At 35.9% G+C, this 19,704-nt stretch overlaps 2 protein-coding genes across 4 annotated transcripts in view; one reads left to right on the forward strand and one right to left on the reverse strand.

Moving 5' to 3' along the window:
• Nucleotides 1-1,237: 1,237 nt before the first annotated feature.
• Nucleotides 1,238-5,194, reverse strand: LOC125681687 (uncharacterized). The gene is made up of 2 exons (XM_048921876.2): nucleotides 5,124-5,194; nucleotides 1,238-5,024 (listed from the first exon to the last, which is right to left on the reverse strand). Exon 2 carries the CDS (start codon nucleotides 4,875-4,877, stop codon nucleotides 2,817-2,819), a length of 2,061 nt encoding a protein of 686 aa, XP_048777833.2. The 5' UTR covers nucleotides 4,878-5,024; nucleotides 5,124-5,194; the 3' UTR covers nucleotides 1,238-2,816.
• A 215-nt stretch (nucleotides 5,195-5,409) lies between these two features.
• Nucleotides 5,410-19,704, forward strand: part of LOC125680529 (vacuolar protein sorting-associated protein 8 homolog) — a 54,694-nt gene continuing 40,399 nt past the window's right edge. For 2 of the 3 annotated variants that reach the window (XM_056154164.1, XM_048920198.2), the window contains exons 1-9: nucleotides 5,410-5,475; nucleotides 6,295-6,366; nucleotides 7,545-7,687; nucleotides 12,458-12,548; nucleotides 12,781-12,813; nucleotides 12,943-12,997; nucleotides 13,087-13,211; nucleotides 17,814-17,900; nucleotides 18,158-18,225. In XM_056154164.1, coding sequence (XP_056010139.1) covers nucleotides 5,431-5,475; nucleotides 6,295-6,366; nucleotides 7,545-7,687; nucleotides 12,458-12,548; nucleotides 12,781-12,813; nucleotides 12,943-12,997; nucleotides 13,087-13,211; nucleotides 17,814-17,900; nucleotides 18,158-18,225 — 719 coding nt within the window. In that variant the 5' untranslated portion in view covers nucleotides 5,410-5,430. Of the gene's footprint in view, nucleotides 5,476-6,294; nucleotides 6,367-7,544; nucleotides 7,688-9,769; nucleotides 9,831-12,457; nucleotides 12,549-12,780; nucleotides 12,814-12,942; nucleotides 12,998-13,086; nucleotides 13,212-17,813; nucleotides 17,901-18,157; nucleotides 18,226-19,704 lie in introns of those variants that run through there. The other variant, XM_056154165.1, reaches the window with a different exon arrangement.

Genomic DNA, 19,704 nt, shown 5'->3' on the forward strand with positions numbered 1-19,704 from the left:
ATGGCTAGGCCTCTTTACTGGAGGTCAACCTCTTCGTGGCAAGCCAGACTTCTGATGGCCTTCCAAATTCACTCTCTAACTGTAAGAACAGGCGAGGAATTGTTTACCATGCATACTTTATTAGTACACAGACTCTCGTCCTCTCTACTTGGCTGGGTCTTCTATCAGATTGACACAGACGGCTGCTGAGTCTCGGTATTTATACACAAATGAGATCACGTGATGTAAAGTGACTAATTGAGAACTCTGCATGGTCGTACCTCAAATATCCGGAATCATTACACTAACATATTTTACTTAGTTCACAATGGAGACTTGGCCCACTCCATATGAAAATCTGCTTGGAAAAGTCAAATCTACTGTTATTTTGTGCGTTTTTTGCATATAGGTGATTTTTAGTAGGACTTTTTCAATGTTTCTTTGAAATGGGCACATCGAAAAAGCATTTTGGAAACTATGGATCGATTGTTTTCACTAGAATGCAAATTTTTCTTTTTCTGGAGAGTTTCAATTTTAACTTTGATATTTGTCTCTCTGTGCATGGGTTCTCGGCTCAATAAAGTCACCCATCTTCTTTTGATCAGAAAAGCTCACTTGAACCTTTGGCTCAGGTGAGCTAAAAAAGCCTGTAAATTGAAGAAAATTTTTCCAATCAATATGAAAATACCAGGTGCACATCTTCATATGGTAAGTAATGAATGCTCAAAGTATCAGAAAAATCCATGCACCAGTTTCTTAGAACATGCACAGACAAAGTCATGTCTACAGACAGATGGACATGATGAAACCAATATACCCCCCCACACACACCAAACTTCCTTTGCAGGGGGGGGGGGGGGTGTGTATAATAAAAGACAAATCATGTACTCTCTATGCAATAATTCCTCAAGACTGACTAAGTTCAATAACCTGTAATTTTCTCAAAAATTTGGGAGGAGTTCACCGAACAAATCGTGTACTCTCTTTGTAAAATTTCCTCCAAACAGACTGATTTCAACAATCATAATCTGTGTTTTTCTCAAAAATTGATGGAAATCAAAATTCTTGCCACATGCACATCATCAATATCCATAAAAACACTCTGTAAAACAAGATGGTCCTCACTTGAAAATTGTGGGAGGAATTCATCGGACAAATTATGCTCCCTCCATATAACAATAATTTTCAAATAAAGGGGCATAACTCCTGCAAGAGATGTAAAAATTGCAATATGATCTAGAATGATTCACAAAGAAGGTACATAGCATGATTTTATTGATTTAGCTAATGACAGAGAAATGAAGTTAGAAACAGAAAACCCCAGACGGACGGACGTACAGACATCTCTGTACCATAAAACGCCCTGTCTAAAGATAGGCATATAAAAAGAATGCAATCGTACAAAATATATGATTCTCCTCTTTCACCCATAGTTCAGACTCAGACGATTTCACATGGACTAAATTTATTTACTCAAGATATTAATGTTCCCTATAGAACAAAGTGTTAAAATATCACTTTAGGATGTTTAATAAATGCATCATCTGACAAGATTAATCATGGTACATATCAAATTAATGGATAAATAAATAGATTGGATCCAATGTAGTGCAGTATGAATTAAGATGCATTTCTAGTGATGTCGACAGACTTCGTACATACCGTATGAGCTGTGTAAAAACAAGATATGTTTGTGAAACACTAATGCTCACGTATGGCAGCAAAGTAATTCTGGTACCAAAAGAAAGGTATATGAAAGCCCTAGCACTAAGCATTCAAAAGTTATGGCCAAGACAGTTTAACGTTTATCAAAAGAAGGTCAAACTCCAAGGTGAAGGTCATGAGCTAGGTAAAAAATGTCAGTACCAAAAGCTCTTATGAAAGCCCTAGCACTAAGCATTCAATAGTTTTGACAAAGTTTAATGTTTTTGCAGACAGACAGACCAAAAACTACATATGCCCCAAAATCTCCAATAAAAATCAGAAATCCAACGCCACCAGAAATGCTCTGGTGTTTGATTGATTTCTGTTTAACTGTTCCATGTATAAGGAAAATAAAGGAGTGTTTTAATAATTGTAATTCTCCTAAGCACCAAAGAATGTTGGGTATTATGCAAGGTATGCAACTATAAGCCCACTCCTAGATCAGTATTCAACTCAATATGGGAATATCTATAGTAAAATGCAAAGCAATTCTAAATGACTTGGCTTTTTATTAGTGGGAGAACTTTCAAAGTTGTTAGATTCATGTACATCATCTTCGTTAGCCAAGGGTGACGATCCACTGTGTTTTTCTGTGAATAGAGAAACACTGTGGATCGTCACCCTTGGCTAGCGAAGATGCATGTACATGTGCATCTTCATTATTTGAAACAACATTGGATTTGTCAAAATCAGTAAGTCCACACTCATCAGAAAGATTTTGTAACACTGACAGTTAAAATATATCTCAAATCATGAAAGAAAAAGAAACAATAATAATCACTCTCAATTAAATTCACATATACTCAATCTGGGAATAAACATGCAATTGAACTGAGAGTGTGCTTGCATATCCCACATGATACCCACGTGACTTGGTGATGAAGGAGAATTCCAATGGTATTGGACTTGTGATTTTTATTCTAGTAAGAAATACACATAAATTAACAAAGTTCTATGTTGTGACAGAATGGAGATTGACAGACAGAGATGATGGTTAAAGTACTGGTGACCCCTATGTGCTGCATTGCTCCACAGGTGACAAATTTTTAAATAATCAGTTGGTATCAGCATGTTCAATAAAACAATTCTGCTGTCTTATACGCACATAAAAATGCAAAGTTAAAAACAGCATCTTAATCCTGACTAATATAACTTTTCCAGCGTTTCTTTGGAGGTGACAGAATTAAATCTCGTAAATGAGAATCAGAAATATCTTTCTTTTCCTTAGTGGAATTCAGGTTTTGTGAGTACATTTCAGACTCACTTGGTTCCATGGGTAATGAACTCTTATTCTTGAAAGTCAACAATTTAAATGAATCATAGTTGGAAAGATAATCCAAAATAGTCATATGTCTGGCACAGGTAGATTTCCATTCTTGTCCAACGTTCTCAGATCCTTGTCCTTTTGTGGTAGTTGCATTATTAGGAAACCACTCGGACTCCTTAGAGGCACTACTATGTATTGAAACCTGACAATTTTTTACATAGATATTACTGCTACCCATTGAACATTTTCTGTTCAGACTTGAAACATTTTCAAGTGAACTATTTGAACCATCTGAAAATGTCACCCAAAACTGAGTTAATGATGAAGTTTTGTGGGATTTGTCTATGGATCTAATTCCAACTAAATCCTCGCTCTTTATCAAAATGCCTTGTTGCTTCTTTTCATCAATGGAATGGGGTCCTTCAAATTTGTTTGATGTATCATTAATTATCCAGTGTTTCTCCCTCAAAAAAGAACTTGGTACATGTACTGAGGAGGCTGGCAGTTGTGGAGGTAATGCTGGTTCAAATGATGATAAGTGGGCATTACATGGTGACAGAGTTGGTTGAAGAGTTATTTTTCCTGCTGCTGCTGATAATGAAGCTGAGGAAGAAGACAATGATATATTGCTATTTCCAGAATGAGGACAGGAGTCTTCAGATGAAAAGGAATTCAAATTATTATGTGAAAATCCACTTTTGTTGTTGGTATTGCCATCTGATTCATGACATACCAAATTGTTCGTGTTGGATTGATTTACAATTTCTTCGCACTGATAGTTTTCCTCACCTTTCTTCCAGTTCTTATTTAATAACGTCATGTGCTCAGAGAATGTTTTAGTCCTGCAGCACTGTCCAAGATCACTGTTTCTGATAATGTCTGATATTTCAACTCTGCAAGGAAATGATCCACTTGTACTTTCACTGTCAGTCAAGCCTTCTACGTCACTAATACTGCTCGTATGACCTGAATATCCTGTGTCTTTTTCAAATGACAATCCATTCACCTTCACTGATGTGCATGTATCTTTCCAGCTACCTTTCCTCAATTCTTTTCTCATCTTGTGGTCTATATTGACATTTGAATATGCATGTATATCAGCTGTCTTACAAATGTCTACAGTAAGCTTATGTGATTGATTTGTGTTCTTTCTCAGTTTCCAGTCTACAGTAAGCTTATGTGATTGACTTGTGTTCTTTCTCAGTTTCCAAGGATTTCTTTTGGATATCCTCTTAATATGCTCATTTGACATGTGCCTGTTTTTGTTATCCTCTGAATTAAAAGCAAATTTACAAACAGAACAAATGTACTTTGATGCTGATTTGCTATTTAGCTTATCACTAGCAGTTATCTTTGCTGACTTTCCCTTTTCAGAACTTGGTACCTTTGCTGTATGTGTTTTTGATGGTTTAACAATTTTTAGTGCAACCTGCAATACCTCATCCAGTTCATGACTAGGGAAGCAATGCTCGTAAAGAATACCTGATGCCTCTGATGAGTCCTGGTTTCCTTTACTTACATCTGTATCCGTTTCACAATTAGCTGACACTTTTATGGTATTAGAGCTTTGAAGAGAAGGATTCACATCTGTATCATTTTCAAAATAAAAATTTTTCTTGCAATTCTCACTTTTCAGGATGCTTAGAATGTAATCATCTAGCTTGTGCCCTGTCTTGACTTTATTGAAATTGTCCACCATTTGCTCTTCAGCAAAGTCACCGCCTGATGAATGGGAATTGTTGTCATTTGTATTTGAATCATCATTAAATTCCATCCCAGCTGAGGTATTGGAGCTTGTAGTTAAACATCCCTCTGTATCTCCTTTGAGTTTTTCATCAGTAAATCTATTTGGGGACTTAACATTTTTAAGGAGGCTTAATATATAAACCATATCTTCACTGTTTTCTTCTATGTCTCTTTTCTCCATAATTAGATGATATGTGAAATTGATCACATTTCTGTTTAATTAATCCTAAGACGATTTCATATTCCAAAGAGAAGAAATACTGTACTGTAATTTCGCCATCGGTACTGCAAATGCATAATTAGTACTTTCACAAACATCCTGGGATTTCTGTGAATAGAATATGTGCATAGTTACAAATATCGTTCTCTATTTGGTTTAAATATTCATTAAGCATAATGTAAAAAGCGTTTCTTCACAGTTACTTACGCTCCTGCCAATCTGAAAATCTGCAGTGTCAGTAAGTGTATGCAGCTCATCAAACAAAATGAAAATGAAACAAGAATACTTTAATGAACTCCGAGCCCGCGTGTACTTGAAAATGATAAAAATAAACACAGAAAAACTATCATCATAAGTATAAATTTTTTATGTTCGTGTATTCAAAATCACATTTTGGTAAAAAGTAACAATGAAAATACTTATCTTATACAATAAAAGATAAACACAAATACACAAGGTAGCGAAGAGATGAAAATACATCGGACTCGAGTAACTTAAATTTTGTCTTGGGGTCATGGCAGAAGAAATATCGAATAGTGTGTTGAATTTTGATATTGAGGTAAATTTAAAACATATTGGTGTTACCGTATGCAATGAAATTGTGTTTTGAATTTGAATTTTTACTTGTAACTACATATTTGATCGAAATGGAATGTGGGTGGATCATTAAGAAAACCACTAAAAGGGGTGTTGTCAATATGTAACATGTATAAAAAAATTTAAGTATGTCTCTAGTTTTCAGTGCCTTTCTGATAAAACGCGATTATCCCTCTCTAGAGAGAATAATTATATCTCGTACAACCGGGAAAAACACCCGTGGAATACATCTCTTCGTGTTTCACGTGAAAAGAAGAAAAAGTGATAAGATGTGTGATACAGACTTCTGCAAATATATTAATCAAAACAAAAACACTCAAGATGTGTATTGGATTTCAGACTGCATCCCTCTTACGCAACAACTTTGACATACAATTTCATAACTATGTTGTCAATTTCATAGAAACAATTCGCATCATGTTGAGTGTGTGTCACACTTCTTCAGCGTTGCACGGAATTTGACATTATTTTCAATAAAGACGCAAAAACACCCGTTTGTGGTAATGTTTCTTTCTCGCTAAAGAGGGATAATCGTGTTTTAGCGAGAATATCTCGCTATAGGGGAAGTGTTCCCTGAACCTGTTTATTCCGTAAATGTGAATGGATGATTTTTGCTTTAATAAACGGAATAAATAGCATGATTATAAAAAGTCAATAGTTAACAAATATAAACAAAACATGTCAAAGTAATTCGCACTGCGGAGCGAATAACATGATTATGCCAATATATTCATAAATCCTAAGTAGACTACAAGCAATTTCCATATATTTGTATTTTAAGTTTGATGATGAGGAATTTAAGTCTGACTTGCCAACTGTTGAAAACCCTACCCTTGAAAGTATTCTGAATGAGGTAAGATTTGTCTTCTATTTGGTGTTATCAAGTCATTATTCTAGATAATTAGTTCAGAAATATTTTTCATACCCCAATTTATGGTACATGATTTTATCAAACATTTACACAATCAATGAACTCATTTACTGCTGCACAATGGAAAGAGATCTATTGATTATTTCTGTTTGAAGCCCAAGGACTGAGTTTTCTTTGACAGGTTGAGCCTCAGTGAGGACTATGAGTTTTCTTTGACAGGTTGAGCCTCAGTGAGGACTATGCAGGGTTCGAAATTAACTTTTACAAGTCACTATTGATGTTCACTAGTCCGCAAAACATTTCACTAGTCCGCCCAGTATATCATATTAAATGATCTTCATTTTATTCAATAGTATTTAATGAAACCAAACATATCACAGTTGCAATCAATTCAGTTTCTGACACCTACAGAAGAAAAAGACCACCATACTTTATTTTGCATTCAAGATCTTCAGAAGCATACAGTAACCTCCGAGTTAATCCTTTTATAAATGTCCATAAGTGCATTCGATATTGACGTTCCCGTTGTTTTCGTGCTCAGTTCTTAAGAGTCACAGGAGTTTGAAATTTTATCAATAAAGTCAATAAAATTCACTCGATTGACCAAGCCATGAGCTATAATGTTACGAACTCTTATGTTAGAGTCGCGCCATGCAGGTAATCGACTATAAGTTCAAACATCTAAGAGACTCGGACAAATCTTGCTAAAATCATTGATTTCCGGATTTTCACTAGTCCGTACGGACTAGTGATATAGAGAGTTTACTAGTCTGACACGTTTTTTACTAGTCTCGGACTTACGGACATGAGGTAATTTCGAACCCTGCTATGAATTTTCTTTGACAGGTTGAGCCTCAGTGAGGACTATGAATTTTCTTTGACAGGTTGAGCCTCAGTGAGGACTATGAGTTTTCTTTGACAGGTTGAGCCTCAGTGAGGACTATGGGTTTTCTTTGACAGGTTGAGCCTCAGTGAGGACTATGAGTTTTCTTTGACAGGTTGAGCCTCAGTGAGGACTATGAGTTTTCTTTTACAGGTTGAGCCTCAGTGAGGACTATGAGTTTTCTTTGACCAGACTGAAATAATGATTGTTTTGAACAGATTGAGGAAGGTGATGCTTTTCTTTGTAAATAATCAGGAACTATGTTTTTCTTTGAAAGTCTGAAGACTATGAATCACCAGTGGAAGATGACACATCGTCTGTTATTTCTGCAGTACAAATGTTTAAAGACTCAGGCGACACAACCTCTTTGTCAAGCTCCGACAGCAACCGCACAGATCGCAGTGCAAGATCCAGACAGAAGTAAGTTATTTTTAAAAGGATGAATAAACCATTATCGTAGCACATTTGCCCATTGAAAATGAGTTTTATCTAGACACCTTTATGTGTTCCACATGATTTGACTTTACGCAAGAATAAATATACTAGATCCAATGTTGCATGATATATTTTGCAGTAGATAAGTTAGGTAGCTATATAGAATACAGAAATCCACCACCACCACAAGTGCTGCAATATCTATTAGTTGGTTGACTAGTTTCTGCCGTTCACAGCCATCATCAGAACAAAATATGCTGGTGTAAATTGCAGTAGCACATGTAATATGTTGACAGAGCTACCATTAGAGTGAGTGCAGATACATATATATGAACATATCCAGAAATCTTCTCCAGGGAAGTGGGTTTGACCCCATGCATTTTTATAGAGGTTCATTTAAAGAGATTGATTCACGATTTCCCCCAAAATTTTGTTTTTCACTTTAATGATCAAAATCTATTGTCTAATGTGTTTAAAAGATTTCACATAAAAATTAATGTTATACATTATCACAGAAGCTCATTTTAGAGAGTTTATTATTTGTTTTGTAAACAAAGATTGTGGTATGTTATTGTTTATGAAATTTTCAAAAGAAATGGATATCGATCTAAGTTTATTATATCTTTCACATTACAAGCATTCTTTGGGTAAAATGTGTCATCTAAGAGTTTTAAAATTTATGAGTATGCAAAATTAAGATGTGCTATATTACAAAATTAACATTTTACTGGTTTGTTTGTATACATGAAAAGACTCTAGTCTTTGTTTACATAACACAAATTTAAGGCTAAAATATTGCTTTTATTCTTGCATTCAGAAGGTCAAAAGTTTGTCTGTCAACGTTAATTCAGTTATATTTTTATTGTTTAACATCAGAAATGAAAAATATTTTTTTCAAAAATCGTGAACCAGTCCCTTTAAAACTATGGGCTAACATTTAGTATTTTAAAACTAGAAGTGCATAAAAATTAGGTGAATATATTTATTTTTATTATATAGCTAATAAATAGTCTATTATAAAATCTGCATAAAATCTAGAGAATGTTAGCATTCAATATCCTGAAAATTTATTGAACGCTAACTTTGCACTGCGTAAATTGTGTGCGCCCAAAACATTTCGAGTATGAGCGTTCAATATTGACCTTACCGTAACGACCTAAACAAGCCGTAATGACGGGTTTAATATTGAACAGTTAAGAAGTGCATGCAGATATTGCACACTTTCACCTTAGATGCCAATATTGATGAATTCTCGTCTAGTTTGGAGTATTTTGAGTGAAAAGGGATATAATTTTACAACTAAATACTTTAGCTATATAATAAAAGGGTTATTGAACTTATATTGGCTCATGCATTTTGACAGCCAACTCGTGCCAATATTCACCAATATAAGATTGAAAGCAAGCATTAAGCTAAATACAGTAAAATATCTGTATCTCTAATATGGTGTATGTCGAATACCCCACTTGAGTTGAAGTCGACCGCCGGTCCCGGCCGTTTTCCCTATATAAATGATTAAAAAACTTCTGATATTTCGAACACGGTAATCTCGAATACCCCGCTTATGTCAAAGTATTTTCAAGGTCCCATACCCTAAATTCACCTGGTTTATCTCGAAGTGCAGTCGATTTTCTGCTCTGCTTACCATACCTGGCGTCGTTAAGTCACACATTCACACCCGCGGCTACATCAGTTATAGTTAATGACCGCTAATCCACGCTCGCCTTTTCTGAGTAGACCCAGGTCGCAATAAATGGTTCAACAGCTTGGGTGATTAGTGAAGCCTTCCAACATTACGGCTAAAGTTCACCGCCAATTATGAACTAACACTCCCAATTCCAGGGATGGTGTTTTGAACGACACACGCTCTATCATTAACATGTGGGTTAGATAAACGCACAAAATCGTCAAAGTAATCTTGAAGGTAATGCTCTTAATAACGATAATTCATTTAATAACACACGCTTCATCATTAAAACTAGTACAAAGAAAACACGAAAATTTATTTAATAAACATAAAAAAGGAGTTTGTTTTTACATCGGTCTTTTTTGTTTCTTACGTGATAGGTTCTTTCATTACAACGCAATAACTACATCCCAGTCGAGCCTGGACATCAGTAAACTTAAAGTAAGCATACAGGCACGATCATCTTAATTTTGAAACACATTGTGAATTCAATTAGATGTTTATATATATATTAAAAAAAACCAAAATGTTTGTCTTTGAAATTCCACAATATTAATTTATCAACTTGTATTAAACTATAAGAAACAACAACGGGGTTGTTGTTTATAATGCAAATCCCATACTATGCATCAAATATCCTCCTTCAAAAAATATCCAAGATTGATTTTGGATATCTTGAACCCCCGGATATCTCGAAGTTTTTTCGAGGTCCCTCGGACTTCGAGATGGAGATATTTTACTGTACTTGAAGTATTTTTCAAAATAGATCTAGTATACCCTACTATCTCACCTTTATCAAAAGTAAAGAATCCGTTTCAGAAACTGCCATGACGTCACGGTGACCTAATTTGTTGCTGTATAGGTAAATGATCAACTGTATATTTCCGGACCTTAGTAGAATATAAATAAAGTTTTTGTTTTTGTGGATGTTGCAAAATATATTCCTTGGTCTTGAAATGTGGTTTGAAATATAAAAGCTTCGGCTAATGCCGAGCTGCTTTTATATTTCAAAACAACATTCCTATACCTCAGAGGTTATCCTGCAACATACACGAAAATGTGAACTTTAATCATACAATAGGATAATTAAATTCTTTATTTCTTAATCATACAATAGGAAAATTAAAATCATCAAAAATGTCTAGCAAGGTCGTGATTATCCTGAAAAATTATCATTCTAATAATTCCCAAGTAGCAATGGCGTATTTTAATTTGATATAATGATTAGATATATCAGCATTAACATAATAGTAAATGAATTGCTACATGTTTGACCCCCCTTTCTTGTTGTTATTGTAAGGATACTACATTGAGATACAAGCCTTAAACTAATCAAGTTTCATGATCATTTACTGTCATGCTTATGGTTACGTGTTGTCATAAACATATTTGTAAGTACAATAATGAATATCTCTGTCATAGTAAGTGGCATGGCTGATTTTCATGTTTGTGGATGCTAAACTCAACTTTAACCAATGAAGGGTGGGACAGGAAGGGGGTTTAACCAATGAAGGGTGGGACAGGAAGGGGGTTTAACCAATGAAGTGTGGGACAGGAAGGGGGTTGTGGTGTTGTCACTGTGTTTTGCCTCAATGGGCATGTCAAAAGTATCAAACTGGTAACTAGACATGAGTGGTGGCCATTTTCAGATTCTGAAAAACAGCTTTGTATTTTCTGTTTCTTAAAACAAACCCCTCATTTAGATTTACCACTGCTTCAGTTGTATCATGATGTCAACTGTAGACTGTAATGTCTCGCCCCGGTATTACATTTCATTATATAGACTGTAATGTCTCGACCCGGTATTACATTTCATTATATAGACTGTAATGTCTCGACCCGGTATTACATTTCATTATATAGACTGTAATGTCTCGCCCCGGTATTACATTTCATTATAGACGATAACATCTCACCCCGATATTACATTTCACTATACCAGTCTTTGAAATTAGCCAGTGATCTAAAGACCAAGACCAGTAAAATCAGGCTTATTAGAATATTACAATCGCAGGTCTATTAGAATATCACAGTCACAGGTCCATCAGGCTAATGTGTTAGAATATATCACAGGTCTATTAGAATATCACAATCGCAGGTCTAATAGGCTAATGTGTTAGAATATCACAGTCACAGGTCCATCAGGCTAATGTGCTAGAATATCACAATCACAGGTCTATTAGAATACATGTATCACAATCACAGGTCTATCAGGCTAATGTGTTAGAATATCACAATCGAAGGTCCATCAGGCTAATGTGTTGGAATATCACAATCACAGATCCATCAGGCTAATGTGTTAGAATATCACAGTCACAGGTCCATTAGAATATCACAGTCACAGGTCCATTAGAATATCACAGTCACAGGTCTATCAGGCTAATGTGTTAGAATATCACAATCACAGGTCTATTAGAATATCACAATCGCAGGGAACAGATGCAGTCATTCTTCTTAAAACATATTTCTTTTATCCATCACGATTTTGATGACATGAACTTATTATCAGAAGTTGAAAGAGAGCTATCGGTATACAATACATATAAATGAGAAAATACTTAATGAAATTTAAAAGTTAGAAAAAATTGTCTTCATTTCCATTGAACGTGCAAATTTGTGTTTGGTCTAGTGAGCATTCTACTCCTACAAGCCTATGATAAACATTCTGCTCCTACAAGCCTATGATAAACAAGTTCTACAACTTATATCAATGTCTCTTGCTGGCTCTGATATTGGTGTGGGAAGAAACTGGAGTATCTGGAGGAAACCCATGTGTCCTGACCACCATAAATCCAATCATACAACCACTGCCAGCTCAGGTTACAGTGGTGAGAAGCAGGTGTGTCAACCACTAACACTACCCACACACACTCTGATTGTCCCAGTTAATTAGAAAATAGGTTGTAGGGACAAGAACTTTGTTTGATTTTTAGTGTGGTATAGTTAAATGTGTATAGTTTGTGGAGGACTTTTAACTTGCAGGAACAACCAACTTATTAAATATATAAAGATTTCAGTAAGTCAAACCAACATTAAAAGAGCTGATATGACTTTTTATGACATTACAGGAAGAAGATTGACCTCCAAAAGACAGTTCATGGCTCGGTTTTGAAACCAAATCGTTTGAAAAATATTGCAGCTCAGCTGCACAGTGCTGCAGTAAGTTCTTTGAAAATTAGAAGTAGTTTTTAGTTTGTAAATGTAATGTGATACACCATCTTTCTCTGAAATTAAGCTTGCATTTATAATACCATAACCAAGGAAATGATTTCTGATTTTAGTTTTTTCCTTGAAGAGTGCCATATGCATATTTTTTTCATGATGCATATTTATGTTTCATGATTATTTTGCTTTGGAACATACCAGTGATATCACTTTTTACCCATTACAGGATAGAGTTGATGCTGGGATGCCAACGTCAATGGTATAAATCATAGTTGTATCATGTTACTGAGTTACTCAAACTTTTACTGGAACTTTAAGCTTTAAAAAATTGAGATTTGATTTTCACTTTTAGCTGAATATATTGATTGATGTGCATTTTTTTCCCCAGGCAGTTTCGTCCTTAATTGCCATTGGAACATCGCATGGACTTGTGCTAGTGTTTGGTATGCTTATTTTCGAAAATGTGATATACTGTATTTGAGATTTTTCATTGTAAAAAATATTTCGTATTATTTCTGTTTATTTTCTGCAGATCCAAAACAGGTGTTGAAATGGTGTCTAGGAAGCACAGCAGTGGGGCAGCAGTATGGTTCAGTGTCTGCTTTAAGTTTCAACAAAGACTGTACCAGATTACTTTCTGGATTTGCCAAAGGACAAGTAAGTCTTTATTTATTAGCTCTTCTGAGCTGAAGGCTCAAAGAGCTAATCATATGGCCATATGTCTGGCGTGCGGTGTGCGTCAACATTTTGGAAAAAGGGCTATATCTCAAGAACCACTTGGCCAATTTTTGTCAAATTTGTCACAGGGTATCCTTGGCCCAAGGGCTCTCATTTGTACGAAAACTAGGGTTATGACCCTGTAACAAGGGGAGATAATTAGGAAAATGCAAACAAAAGTAGTGGTTGCTAAAAAATCTTCTTCTCAAGAACAACTGGGCAAATTATCACCAAACTTATGCATAAAGATGAGGATAGGTTGTAGATAAAAAATTATTCAAGGCATCATCCTGGGACAAAGGGTATGGTCTCAAGGTCACTTCAAAGTTGACCTTAAATTTTGTTTTGTTAAAACTTTGATATTTTGCTTAGTATAAGGACTAGGATCATCAAATTTTGTCAGTTGATGCATCTTAGGACCTAATATCATGTTGTCTCAAAAGTAGGTCATGGTGACCTACTTTTTGAATTTGGCAGGTAATTATTATTAAATGGATTTTGATGCATATCTTGGACACTTTTTAGCCTATGATCATCAAAAGTTGTCAGTTGAGGGATCATGGGACCTTGAACTGCGTCATGTGAAAAGTATGTCACCATGATCTACTTTCTGAATTTTATGGCTAATCATTTATGAATACATTTTAGGTTGTTATTTCAGATACCGAGAGGTTTAGAATCATCAAACGTTGTAAGTTGATGCGTCTAGAGGCCTCGAAACATATTTATAAAAAAAAGTAGGTCACAGTGACCTACTTTTTGAATTTTGCAGACATTCAAATTTCACATTTTCAATTTTAGATGCATATTTTGGACACTATGAAAGCTAGGATCATCAAACTTTGTCAGTTGATGCATCTTGAGTCTTCATAGTTTGTTGACCAAAACGTAGGTCACCGTGACCTACTTTTGAACAGTTACATTTAAATTTTCAGGTACTATTTGACTTAACATCATCAAACTTTGTTAATTGATGAATCTTGGTTAGTGAGAATTTTTGCCTGTTCTACAATGTATCAGAAGAGCGATTCGAGGCTGATGGGCCTCTTGTTATATATTGGATGAAAATTTGGAAGATTTGACTACCTTCTATTTAAGAATCTGCGAGTTTGTAAGGATGGGAAATTGAGTTGCAGTGCTAGGGAGGGATATTAATCATCAGACACATTGGTTCCGGGCTCTAATATGTCATACAAAACACATAAAAATATGCCCATGGGACAAAGATGTTCCCTTTTGATTTGGGGTCAAAAGGTCAAAGGTCAAGTGCACTCCTAGAGAAGAGACTACCCAAGGTTTTGTCATGCCCTTTCTTTTTTTCACTCAGGAAAGAAGTAATTTATTCCTATTAACAACACCCTTTGGGAGATTGGGGTAAGTGGGGGGTATTCTTAGTCAGCATTGCTCACAGTACCTCTTGTTGTGACATGGGTTTGTAACTGTATAGCAGCAGTCACACCTCACTGGATAACGTTAACAGACATCCAACGGATAACAAAATTATCAATACGTTTGTCTCCGTTTCTTTGCCTTTCTTGTCCGTTGAACGAACATCACTGGACTATGGAGTCCACTTACTGTACGGTATGATGGAGTCCACTTACTGTACGGTATGATGGAGTCCGCTTACTGTACGGTATGATGGAGTTTGCTTACTGTACGGTATGATGGAGTCCGCTTACTGTACGGTATGATGGAGTCCGCTTACTGTACGGTATGATGGAGTCCGCTTACTGTACGGTATGATGGAGTTTGCTTACTGTACGGTATGATGGAGTCCGCTTACTGTACGGTATGATGGAGTCCGCTTACTGTACGGTATGATGGAGTCCGCTTACTGTACGGTATGATGGAGTCCGCTTACTGTACGGTATGATGGAGTCCGCTTACTGTACGGTATGATGGAGTCCGCTTATTGTACGGTATGATGAAGTCCGCTTACTGTACGGTATCTATGTGTTGATGGAGTTCGCTTACTGTACAGTATTATAAAGTTTGCTTACTGTACAGTATTATGAAGTCCGCTTACTGTACGGTATCTATGTGTTGATGGAGTCCGCGTACTGTGAGGTAGCTATGTGTTGATGGAGTCCGCTTACTGTACAGTATTATAAAGTTTGCTTACTGTACAGTATTATGAAGTCCGCTTACTGTACGGTATCTATGTGTTGATGAAGTCCGCTTACTGTATGGTATCTATGTGTTGATGGAGTTCGCTTACTGTACAGTATTATGAAGTTTGCTTACTGTACAGTATTATGAAGTCCGCTTACCATACGGTAGCTATGTGTTGTTATGTGTTTTGATAAGAACTTGTGCATTTCTTTTCCTGTACTTGTCCAGTTTGCATACATTTATGTCCGGTGGATATGAGTCATGGCCGGACTGCTACCGGACATGCAGTGGGCCAACCAAAGATGTAATGGACAACAACCGCATGCTTATGGACAAAAACACATGTTGTTGTTGTTGTCGGTTCCTTTTTATTTCCGTGCAGAATTACGGGTAGTGTACACACTAGTGAGCCCCCGTCCAGGTATCTGGCTAGCTGCACACATGGCAGATCTCACCTCAGATCTCCATTCTTTATGGTCTTGAGGGTTGGCAGTAGAGAGCTTCCATTCTCTACAATCTTTCTCCATCAGCTCTCTCCAAGATAGCATTGGCCGACCAACTCTATGTCTCCAAGGAACTTGTATGTTTAGAGCGCACTTGACTGCACTGCTGGATCTGACAATGTGGCCATACCAGTGGAGTCTCCTTTCCCTTAAGATGAGGTCGAGGTCATCGATGCCAAGCCGCCTCAGCAATTCAGTTGAACTTACAGTGGCCATATCTTCAGGCTTGATGTTACAGATCTGTCTTATCATTGCTCTGTCATTGCACAGTAGGCGATGAAGATTTGGCAAACTGACAAATAACGGTTGTCAAACAGACTTTCATGGGACCAGTACAAGTCAGTTCATCTAACGTTGAAAGAATGTTATATCACTTTGTTATGTGTCCCATGTTTGTTTAACCCAGTACTTGTCCGTTATTCATACAGTAATGTCCATTAATAGAGCCTTTGGGAATCTCTCCAGATTTAGACAGGGTTTCTATTTGTGAATCTTGGGCGGTCTGCTCTTCCCCAGCATTGTCAATGACTGAAGGAGGAGATGCGGGTCTTGTGGCCTTTCCCTGTTTTCTGCTTTTACCCTTCCCAACATTTGTAGACCTTCCATTTGAAGGCATTATAGAAATATGTCAGCGAGGGTGAAAAGTTTGAAAAAATACAGTAAAACTCGAATATAGCGAACACGGATATAGCAAATTTACGGCTATAGCGAAATGAAAACGATTTCCCCGGCAAATTCTTTATATATTCTATATAAAAATCTGCGTCTATAACGAACACGGATATAGCGAATTTGCGGATATAACGAAGCAAATTCTTATTCCCCTTGAATTAAAAATGAACGTAAAAATCACCTTTTATAACGAATTTATTTTTTTTTCATTTTAAACTCTTTGTGATTTTTAACAATCGTTTTCCATTGACATAAAGGTTCCACACTTATTACAAAATTTGTTTACATTTTTTCAAAAAAGGTTGTTAACGCAAAACAATGCTTACACATACGTTTAAGAAATATATTGTCGGTATTGTTTACTATTTTCGTTAATTAAATTTGAAGTTTGATTGCATTTATTTTATCGTACACTTCTTTATTTGTGTAAAGCAACAAGTAGATGACAATTGCAATAGACTGTACATGTATGTATTGCGCCAAATGTTGTTGACATTTCTCTCTCGACATGTTCTTGCATGACTTAATAATCATCAAGATAAATTATCATATATAAGTCAATGTGTGTATTTCTTGTATAAAAATATTTCTTCTCGAAAATATATAGGCTTCATTTCTCTTAAAGACAATACAAACGCAAGTATATCGATTGTTGCTTTCTTATAGAACTGATATACATGTAGAACAAATCAGTTTTATAACGAATTCGTTATATTTGAATTATGAATTCGCTATAAACGTATAGCGAATTACGCTTATAGCAAATTTTTATAGAGAGTCCCCAGAAATTCGCTATATCAGAGTTTTACTGTATATATTAACTCTTGATTTATACCCGTTTTGTCATTCACATGACCAGTACGAGTCTGTTAGTCTAATGTTGAAAGAACATTCTATCAGTTTTTCACATGTCCCATGTTCATTTAACCCAGTACTTGTCCGTTATTCAAGTGGTAATGTCCGTTAATCGACTGTTAATTGCCCTGTACATGTCCGATTATTATGTGTTTTATTTGCTTCATACACCGATATCAGGAGCCCCGAGTAGCGTCGAGAATGACTTTCATCAACGGACAGCATTATGTCACAATTATTTTTATCCGTGTGATGTCCATTTATGTTATTCGGTAATGCGTAAGGAGCTTATCAGATTACAAAGCAGGGCTCTTGATGAATTAAGATTTGTATATTAGATAGAGGATGTTATGGTTCATGAAACATTTTATAGTGACTTGTCTTTCTATTGCATCAGATTACTATGTGGGACTTGACCAATGGCAAACTTTTGAGGACGATAACAGATGCTCATCCACCAGGGTCAGCAGTCTTGCACGTGAAGGTGAGATTAATGTAAAAACACATTTATCGTATACATGTACTGTATACATGCTTTGATAATCAGAGAGGTTTTTACTACGTTGTATATATGTGTAACTCCCACTAGCCTTCCTGCCAGACAAATAGGTTTTTTATACGAGAGGACTAATTCTCCATATTGTGAAAACATGGAGTCTTAAAAAGAAGACCCACTGGGATTATCTGTTCAATACATGATGGAACTTCTGTGCTCTTGTGTGAAAAGAATTCGTTCTTCAGTTTACAGATAGTCCCGTGTTAGCTGTGTGTAGTGACAGTGGTGGGTCGGTGTTTGAACTGGAAATGAAGTAAGTTAGCACTTTAGCTCGCCTAAAGCTATATGCTCAAGGGAGCTTTTCTGATCAGCATTGTCTGTCTGTCTGTTTGTCTGTAAACTTTACACATCCTCTCAAAAACCACAGGGTCAATTTTAACAAAACTTACCATTATGCAAACATCCTCAGAAAGTGCAGATTCAAGTTTGTTCAATTTGTGGCTCCTGGAGGTAGGGTGGGACCACAATACAGAATCAAAGTTATACAAGGGAGTGTATAGTAAAAAGTCTTTAAAATTTTCTTCTTATGAAGAGGTAGACTATGAATGGTCATCCTCAGGTAGTGTGGATTTAAAGTTGTTGAAATCAACGACCCTGAGGAGTAGGGTGGAGCCATAATAGGGGATTAAAGTTTTACTGGGTATATATAGAAATTTTTTAAAACATCTTCTTCTTTAGGACAGAAGGGCCATGATCATTCATATTCATATGCAAGTATCCTCAGGTAGTGCAGATTTATTTATTTTTCAAATCATGGCCACAGGGATAGGGGAATTTATTTGGTGGGGGGGGTGGGGGGGGTGAGTTTTGTGTGGGAATCTTGAAAAATCTTCTCTAATCAAGCAGGGCCATGATCAGTCATATCAATATACAACCATTCTCAGTGCAGATTTCAGATCAAATCAGGGGTTAGGGTGGGTCTACAAGAGGGGATCAAATTATATATGGCAATATATTAGGAAATTTTATACAAAAATCTTTTTCTATAAGGCCAGCAACACCATGATTATTCATCATTATTATGCAAGCATCCATGAGTATTGCAGATTCAATTTCCTTCAAATCATGGCCATGGGGATAGGATGGGGCCTCAATAGGGGATCAAAGTTTTACATTTGAATGTATGTAATTTTTGAAAATTTTCTTATCATGATTACTGATTAGATATATGCAAGTATCCCAGTGTTGTAGTGCAGGTTCACATTTATCTTGGGTCGGATTAGATAGGGAATCAAAGTTTTACATGAGAATATGTATGAAATTTGCAGAAAAGAATTTTTTCACTAGTAGTGGGGCCACACTTTTGAAATCATATGAATATGCAAATGTTCTGAATTAAGGGGGTTATTTTTCATGGACCTCAGGGTTAGGATGGGACTAAAATCAGGGATCAAATTTTGGGGAATTTTTTTTCCTAAAAATCTTTATATGAACAGGAGGGCCAAGATGACTCAAGTGAGCATTATGGTGTATAAACCACATGTTTTTGTATACATGTTCATACAATTTCTCTCTTGTCTTTTTTTTCAGAAATTTGTGTAACAATTCTTTGTGCCTTTGGGTTGATATAGAGCATGTGAAAGATAAACCAAAAGAGAAAAATGAATTATATTAATTTCTGCTAAACATAGAAAGGTGGCAGCGGCCAACTGTATCAGAAATTTATCAAGTTAATAGATATTGATTTCAGGCGTTTTATTGAAAATATTTGCTTTTGAAGACATGTCTGCTT

This window comes from Ostrea edulis, chromosome 2 (genome assembly GCF_947568905.1).
Source record: "Ostrea edulis chromosome 2, xbOstEdul1.1, whole genome shotgun sequence".
Taxonomy (NCBI): domain Eukaryota; kingdom Metazoa; phylum Mollusca; class Bivalvia; order Ostreida; family Ostreidae; genus Ostrea; species Ostrea edulis.